At 40.7% G+C, this 9,261-nt stretch overlaps 1 protein-coding gene across 5 annotated transcripts in view; it reads right to left on the bottom strand.

Annotated features, from left to right (window-relative positions):
- Window positions 1-4,912: 4,912 nt before the first annotated feature.
- Window positions 4,913-9,261, bottom strand: part of nab1b (NGFI-A binding protein 1b (EGR1 binding protein 1)) — a 55,753-nt gene continuing 51,404 nt past the window's right edge. For 4 of the 5 annotated variants that reach the window (XM_067987743.1, XM_067987744.1, XM_067987745.1 and 1 more), the window contains 2 exons: window positions 8,554-8,706; window positions 4,913-7,275 (listed from right to left, as the gene is read on the bottom strand). In XM_067987743.1, coding sequence (XP_067843844.1) covers window positions 7,169-7,275; window positions 8,554-8,706 — 260 coding nt within the window. In that variant the 3' untranslated portion in view covers window positions 4,913-7,168. The remainder of the gene's footprint in view (window positions 7,276-8,553; window positions 8,707-9,261) is intronic. The other variant, XM_067987746.1, reaches the window with a different exon arrangement.

The following is a 9,261-nucleotide window of genomic DNA, read 5'->3' as shown; positions in this document are numbered from 1 at the left end:
GCTTGGAGGATCTGCTTCACTGCAGTTTAAGAAAAAAATACATGCTATTGATTTAACAGTAGAACTTCCCTTTGGAGCATTTGAGGTGGTCTAGTCACAAAATTCAAGGCACTGAATGTAATGCCCGGCAGGAGAAATCCAAAGTCAATTTTACATTAACGGTGTGCTGCCCATGGCATATCGTAATTCAAAAGAGGTGAACTCAGCACCTCCAATTTATCCCGGTCCCAAGAGCAGTTGTCAGAGGTGGAGAGAAACACAGGACTGATCCTATTAGCCACCCAGCGGGGATCAGTGGTTTGCTGGTCCAGTAAAATGGGGAAAGCAGGCTCCACTGAGTTAGCTGATTTCAGGTTGGACATTTCAATTGGTCTCACCATGATTAAATGGGGAAGATTGGCCAGTGTTCCCATTCCTGACACTCCGGTGATCCCTGCTGGAAATGTGAATGTGGATTTTGAGTGAGGATAGGATAAGGATAGGCTTTGATGCCCTGCACTGTGAAATAGGTTGCCAATTCTCAGTGTCAAGGTTCATTCATGAATAATGACCACTGAGGTTCTGAAGGAGAGCCAACACTCCAGCAACTCCTGGGAGAGGAGAAAGAAAGAGAAAGAACCAGCAATTTTATAGCACCTTTCACACCCTCAAGATGTCCCAAAGCCAATGAATTACTTTTGAAATGCAGTTACTATTAAGTAGGCAAATGCAGCACTCACAAACAACAAATGAGATAAATAATCAGATAATCTGTTTTTGGAAAGTTCATTGAGAGAACTCCTTGCTCTTCTTCAAAACGTGGCATGGGGCCTTCTATATCTGCCTAAACAGGCACATGGGCATCCATAAGATCTCCAAAAGTGCAGCACTCCCTCAGAACTGCACTAAAATATCAACCTAGATTATATGAGGTGATAAGGCTACTACGATTAGCCTCAGTGCTTCTGGGTGAGGGAAGGAATCAGTGCCAACTGCTACAAGTGTATGTGTATATATGCAACTGCGGATGTCAAAGGAAGACAGGATTATGGATAGGCTGTAGTGCCCCTGCAGCCAAGATTCACACTTGAGTAATATTTCAAAAAAATTCTAAAGGAACATATGCTCAAAGCAAGGTTTAAACCTATGACCTTCTGACTCAGAGGTGTGAATTTTATCACTAAGCCAAACTGACACTTCCCAATATTTAATTGAAGGAAATTTCTGCTCATCCAATACTGGATGTCAGACAAGCAGCGGACAAATCAAAGGCATTGGAGGAGTCGAGAGAGGCGGCAGTGAGGTAGAGCTGGTTGTCGTCAGCGTACAGGTGTACTTCAGAACCAGAAACGGACACAGTACTGATAGCCGAGAGGCAACATGTAGATGAGAAATTGGAGGGGGGAAGGATAGATCCTTGGGGGATTCCAGATGTAACAGTGCGGGAGCAGGAAGAGAAGCCATTGCAGGTGATTCTCTGGCTACAACTGGATAGATAGGAATGGAACCAAGCGAGGGCAGTCACACCCAGCTGGACAATGGAGGAGAGGCATTGGTGGAGGATGGTATGGTCAACCATGTCAAAAGCTGCAGACAGGTCGAGAAAGATGAGGAGGGATAGTTCACCATGGTCACAGCCACATAGGATGTCATTGGGGACAAATTCAGGAGAAAAGAGAAAAGAAAAAAACACGTTTTAAAAGTAGGTTTGTGGAGGAAGAAGAGCCATATGCCTTGATTCATAGATAAACGCAAGAGCTAGATGCCAGAGGAGAGATGAGAGTAGCTGCTTACTAAATCAAGGAACCATTTTACAGAGTATGACACCAACGAGCCCAAGAAAAAAATGAGGTCAATGGGGGTCGAGGAGAAAGCCCTCCAGTGGCTGGAGTCATACCTGACACATAGGATGATGGTCATAGTTGTCAGAGACCAGGGCATTGCTGCAGGAATTCCTCAGGAAAATGTCCTTGGCCTAACCATCTTCAACTGCTTCATCAATGACTGTCAGGAGTGGAGTGTTCGCTGACAATTCCACAGTGTTCTGCTCCATTCATAACTTGTCTGATAATGAATAACCCATGCTAGCTTACAGCAGGATCAAGACAGCATGGATGTTTAGACCAATAGGTGGCAGGTAGCATTCATGCCACATAGGTGCCAGGCAATGACCATCTCCAAAAAGAGAATGCCAGCCACTGCCCCCAACCTTCAATGGCACCAAAACTGTCTAGTCTCCCACCATCAACACCTTGGGGTCATCATTAACCAGAACTTTAACTGGACCAACCATATCAACACTGTGGCTACAAGCAGAGGCTAGGTACTTTGCGATGAGTTGCTCACCTCCTGATACATCAAAGCATCTTCAAGGTGCAAGTCAGGACTGAATACTTACTGTTTGCCTGGATGTGTGCAGCTGGAAACCAAAAGAAGTTCAACATCATCCAGGACAGAACAATCCACTCGATCAGTGCCTCTGCCACTGGACTCAATACCCACTTACTCCACTATCAACCCCGTAATCTCTACCACGGAGAAAGACAAGAGCAGTAACCTCAAGGAAACATTAACTCCACATTCTCCTTCATGTGACATACCACTCTGACTTGGACATATATTGCCATTCCTTCTTTGTCAACATTCTGTAATTCCCTACCTAACATCATTATGGGAGCACCACTATAGCAGTACAAGGTGACTCACCACCAACCTCTCAGGGCGACTAGGATTGGGCAATAAATGCGGCCTTACCAGTGTCACCCACACGCAGAGAACAAATAAAAAACATATGATCCCATGGTAGACGTTAAGAAAGCTACTTTCATTCATATGGAATAGTAGGTAAAGCTGGAGATAGTAAGCAAAAATGTATTTTTTTTTAATTGACAAGTATTTGTCTGTTAATTACCACCTTTGGGGTTGCATACTGTAGTCTGTGGATTAGCTCTGCACCAAAATCTCTTATCTGTCCCTACAAAGGCCTTTGGCTTATTTTCTCCATTCCAGAGCTTCTGAACTTCAGCTGGGCCTTGGGCCACACCTAATGGTCCAATGTGGCAGGTAGCATGTGCACGCTCGTTCTGCGCCAGAAGTCTGCCGTTTGGTAAAAGCTCCTTCATAGGCATTCAGGGCGCACCCCTGTACCAGGTGTTAGGCCCTTTGCTTATGCAAATAGGATCAAGCCCTTCTTCCTCCACAAACCTGCTGCAGTCGTATTCTCAGGCACTAGGTAGCCAAACTAGCGGTCTTCAAAGGGAAAGATGTTTCTTTTTTTTTATTACTCACCTGATTGTGGAGCCGAGAGGAGTAGACGTGCTCCTCCTGGTTCCACATTACATTCGCTGCCACCCCCACCGAACTCTCCTAATGACCTCTGCCGGCGTCCGAGCCAGCCAATCTTGGTGCCTCGGGATCGGCGAGCTGCCTCTGGGCTCTCAACTGGTGACTGCAGCTTGCCGGTAATAAACAAATGAGGCTGGTGGATCAATTGCCCATGATCTCGCCACCAGATGCTTTAGGCATATGCAGTATGCGCTGCACAGGGATTGTGCCCCAATTCAGGCACAATCCAATTTCTAGGCCTCTGTGTCTTGTATATGTCTTTATTTCTCTCATTATGTAACCAGCTAATATAATTTCTGCCATTTAAATATCTCATGTTCTCCACCCAAGCTCTTCATAGGTGGTTCTATTTCATGTTGTGTGTGTCTTTTTCCCCCTTCCCTTGTTCCTTTATAAATGCTGTTCATCAGTGGTCTACACACCCTGGTCCACTTTTGTCACAAAAAAACAGACCAGATTTCTTCATTCTTTTTTCCCTCTCTAAATGAGGGAGATTGTGCATAGTTGTATTCCCAATGGCCTAACAAAGATTAGAAATTCCCTGTGTAAGGAATGTTGCCACAATCTCTTGTGCAATCATTTGTGGTACAGGCACATTGGAGCAGCAACCCACTGTGCTGTGGGACAAGTCCATGTTCAATCCTGGCAGAAATCAAAAATTCCATGAAATCATTATCAGCACCATTTACATCAAGCTGCATCACTGTCTGCACAGTTCCTAAAGTCTGGATAATGCAGCAAATGCTTAAAAGTGTTAAAATTGAACACTTCCTGGGGGTATGTGCATGCCCATACTCCTGGAGAAAATAAATCCCATGCCTTCAGTGCTCACATTCCCCTTTAGAAATTTCTAAGTCCACCACTGGAAAATTGCAATTGTGGACTTTCATTTTTCCCTGCAATATAAGTGAGGGAATGTTGGGTACACCTTCAGCTTAAGTTAGAAGCTTACTACACTAGTTGCTTTCACAAGACATAGAAAAGGCCTTTGGGTTTTAGTTTTCACTGGAAAATGGATTGAATTACAGAATATGACCCCCAAAACACAAGTAAAAATCTTGAATTACAGTACTAACTAGATTTAACTTATTCAATGGTCCAGTCATAGGCCTATATTTAGAGCTGTTGAGTTGTCAGTTTCCCACCTCCCCCTCCCCTCCCTAGAAGGTGGTCAGCTTTTGCCATTTATTTTTTTAAGGCTGGCATGTATCCTAGTAGATACAAGTCTACAGCAAAAAGAATTGGCCTTAAATTTGGTAGGGAAGTGTCGATCTCATTCAAAGAGACCACACGAGTAGCTGCTACGATTGACACAAACAGTGTAATGGTGCAATCATGGTTCCCATCTGAGGTTAGGGTTAAGATGTAGTGCTGGTACAAGGTGGAGAGAACTTTATGCTACATCCAATCCTTACTGTAATTCAGTTGGGAATGCTCAATATTGACCATATACTACAAAATTGTAGATTTTCATATTCCCAAAGGAACCTCATCTTAATCAGTACAAAAATAATGCACTGCTAAAATTATTGTAGGTCAGGCAGGATTTCAGAGATTTCTGAAGAACTATAAACCATGGGACACCAAATCAGAACTCCAAAAATATACTTTAATGTTTATATAACAAATTAAATACATTAGTGTTTATCCAAAACATCCTATACTGTATTTTCAGACCACTCAGAATAATTAACACTGGTCCACTTGCCATTTAAGTAGCAATTTCAAACAGTACAGAACATTAGAACAACCAACCATTTTCCCAGATATCCTCTGACCCTTGTAATGTTCATTAAATTGAATTCCAAAAGGAAACATTAAAATTAACATGACATATTATTGGTTACATTATTAGAGTATGTGTACTGTCGATCACCACTTTACAGTTTCTAACATTTTAAAGATCAAAAGGGTTATGAGGGAGGCACAGTTTAAATTATGTTCTAACATACTATTGGCTAACGTTCAAGACATCATTAAAGACATTATTATAGTAACATCAGTACATTACAGGTCGAAGTTCACGAGAACATTTCATGGCAACAATGTACAACACAGTTTTCAAATTAGTTGAATTGTACCATAGGGAATTGCACTTAATTCCCTTTACGAGCTAATCTGCCACTACAACAGGGTAATCCTCTACAGCTATTCTCCAGTTAACTACAGGTAATATAAAATGATACTTGAGTTAGACTAAAATGTAATATGTCAGCTACCAAAGTCATTTATTACACATTTTGAACACGAGTGTACAACCAGCTGTTGGAATCCTCTAATAATCAGGGTTATTTGTGTAACTATTGCATTTTTTTTTCTGGTGTCTCTTCAATGCTGCTTTTATAATGATTCTTGATCTGCCTGTAGCAAAAACACACTCTCAGCAGTACCCTTCGCATTGGACCATGTCTCTTGTACACTGGGCACCCATGTACAGAAAAAGACTCAGCTTTCACACTCCACAGGGCTGGTGCCTGCATACCTCCAACACTTTGGCTGCCTGCAAGACCAGATTAAAATATCTGGGCTTTGATCAGTTAAATTCTCCACAACCAAAATGACAACACAATTTCAGACAGACGACAATCAACATAAAAAAAATAGAAAATAGGTCAAAAAGAAAACACGTTTCATAAATCGTCTTTAATGCAGACCTGACTCTGAGCATTATTTCTACTGTTTAGGGCAGTTGCTAACGCACCTCTTTTGACAAAAGTCTTCGTACACCATTAACTATTTCTGTCCAGTGCCCATCAATTCCAAAGGTGGCTGGATTTTCAAAAAAAAATTTAAGATGGAGCAATTTTTAAAAAAATGGATTAATAGTATAAATGATACAGAAATAATAAAAGTATAACTAAGTTTATAAAAACATGGATGGAGAATGTACATGAACAGAAATAGTTAAAAAGCAATTGTGTATTTTAACAGGAAAAGGCTTAAGTTTTGGTTTCCCCCCCACCCTCCAGTTTAATTAGGGATGTGGGAATTTCCTGATGTCCAGACTGCCAACTAACTAAATAGAGACGGAGCCTCCTGACATTTATTGTATTTAAGTAAGTGGATAGGCACACTGCCCAGAAACCTAGTCAAACATGTGCACCACTTCTCTATACATGTGGTTAACTTCAGCACATGTGCTTGAAATACACAACATTTGGAGCTACATTTATGCATGTAATTTCTTCCTTTCACCACTCTGAGGTTGAACAGTTGCTTTTACCCTGTGGCCTATATTGGATCATCTTAACTAGACTAATTCAAAGCTCATTTCCTTGATCCAATTCCATCCCACATCCCTTATTATTAGTGATAAATGAACATGTCAAACATATATAATTGCACTAAGTTATATAATCTTTGACATTACAGGTGTACAGCACCCCACTTTAGATCTAAAAAAAAGTTTACAACCATCAGGAAGGTTTTATTAAGCTATATGTTACACTAGTTTCTAGACAAAAGCAATACATTATCTATCTCAAGCTGGTGTGTAGTAAAAATGTATTGTTTATTAACTATTGCCAATATTGTGTTCCATTTTCAATAGAGTTTGCTTTCTCCGTGACCAATTGCTAAATAATGTTAAATAGATTAATTTGTAAGCAATTGTTTCACTGCTAAGGCCAGCTGCTCTTATAGTACCTACTGAACACAGCCAACAATGAAGTATCAGGTTAGAAATTATTCAGTTTTCTGATGAACTAACAAACCATTGTCCACAGCAACTTTGACAAAATAGAAACCACAATAATGGGACAGATATGAGGCAACATTGGTCATTAAGGCTCTTGTTACTGTGCTTGTTGATGCCATTTTGAGAAATAGGCAAATTTGGAAAAGGCTATCTAACATCTTCAGGCTCTATTTTGATCGGTTTCAATGCTTCATTCTTCTTTTCTGTGTGATTTAGGACCGTCTGACAGAACTCCTTCAATGTACCTATGCTTTCTGTTACATAAAAAAAGAAAACCTATTTTAGCAGTGTGGAGATAGATGAACATTGATTATAACATGCATTTCACATAGAAGATGGAGTCTGCTACCACTACCATTATCTCTGTAGATATACTGATTGTAGGTTTAACCCATAGGCTGACATTTAGATGTGTTGTGGTTTAACCACATTTAAAAACTCCCTTCTTTCCCCCTCACACCACAAGTTAAAGGTGGTACATAAAATGTTACATTAACAAATTGTTTGTGTCATTATTTTTAGAAATGCCAATAAAATGAGCAGGATCTCAATGATGTAAAATGTGTTCAAATTAAATATCAAATGGCTCTAGTCTTGATATTATTGAAATTGTTTCAGTTTTTACAGGATTACTAAAAATATGCTGGTTATTCCATTTTCTATGCATCAAAATTCTCTTTACCATACCCCAGTAATCTTGTGTGCTTTTGGTATGTTAATACAAAGATACATCACTTGTAGTCCCTTTTCTTCAATATATAATGCCCCTATTATATTACTAAAATGAGCATTTGCTCTGGTTTCCTGGCTGCCAAATCTGCCCTGTTAATACTGTTAAGCAAATACAGCAGGTGGAGTTAATTAAAAGCCTCATTCACAACTTTGCTGGTCTTGCCAGGAGGACTAGGTCTGTACAGGCCAGCAGTGCTAAAAGTTCATTAATACCTTGTACAGGCAGCTGAGGAGAGAGCCTACCCACAACCAGACCCAAGATGGTATTGAAAAGAGGAACTAGGACAAAACCCCCAATCAAAAGGGTTTTGGCAGTAGGGTCAGTTCATTTGCACTGCAGGGTTATCTCCAGTAGTGCTTTTGACTATGGAATATAGGGGGCATAGGATGCACAGTGTTTCTGGTGGTCCCACTGGTGCTTTAGGATGTTGCATCACAAAAAAAAGTTTTGGTCTCAGTCAGGTCATTTGGTGGGTGGAGTGTGTACTTCTGCAGGTGAGTGAAGTCAGGTTGTTTTGTTTTCATTGCATCTCCAAGCAGTAGGTTATAGAGTGAGTGGCATTGATGAAGACCTGGGAGTAGGCTGCATGCTTGCCTCCAAGTTGGAGAATTGTACACGCTATGAGGAGCCCTTAAAATGCATTTAAGTCATTGTGGTAGTAGTCTGTGATAAAATGTGGGCAATAGTTCTACCTCTATAAAAGGAAGCAAATGCACAAGCAGCAAAATCCCACTTGCTCATTACATGGAATTTCATTTATAGGCCTGCATCATCTTGTTCACAGACCCATTCACATTACCTGAAGAGTGAGGCTCTCTTGGATTGCTAGAATAAAGTCTGCTTAATTCATTTGACACTTGCTTAGCAAGCTGTAGATCTTCTCTAGATACCACTTGCTGCATTATTTGCCTATTCTGCTGGTTAGGGATCCTGAGATTCAGTGGTTTTTCAGCTGAAGAAAAAAGGTAAATAAAGTAGTGTCAGATAAATGAGTAATCCTTATTCTGATATAAACAATATGACAAAAGCAAAATGCTGTGGATGTTTGAAATCTAAATGGCTAGAAACATACAGGAGGTCAGGCAGCATCTGTGGAGAGAGAAACAGAGTTTCTTTTGAGCTTGAGTATAGAAGATTGAGGGGTGATCTGATCAAGGTGTTTAAAATGTAAAAAGGATTTCATAGGGTAGGTATGGAGAAACTATTTCCTCTGGTGGGGGAAATCAAGGACAAGGAGATCTTCTTGTGAAGGCAGAGGGCATGGCTGAGGCACTAAATAAATACCTAGCATCAGTCTTCACCAGAAAAGAGGATGCTGCCATTGCAGCATCAAGGAGGAGGTAGTAGCGATATTGTTTAGGATAAAAATAAAGAGATGCTTAAAAGATTGGCAGTACTCAAAGCAGAAAAGTCACCTGGTCCAGATGGGATGCATCCTAGGTTACGGAGGAAAGTAAAAGGTGGAAATTGCAGAGGCTCTGGCCACAATCTTCCAATCCTCCTTAGA

Source organism: Heptranchias perlo, chromosome 7 (assembly GCF_035084215.1).
Source record: "Heptranchias perlo isolate sHepPer1 chromosome 7, sHepPer1.hap1, whole genome shotgun sequence".
NCBI lineage: Eukaryota > Metazoa > Chordata > Chondrichthyes > Hexanchiformes > Hexanchidae > Heptranchias > Heptranchias perlo.
The sequence above is the reverse complement of the archived record's forward strand: the minus strand, read 5'-3'. Positions and strand labels throughout refer to the sequence as shown.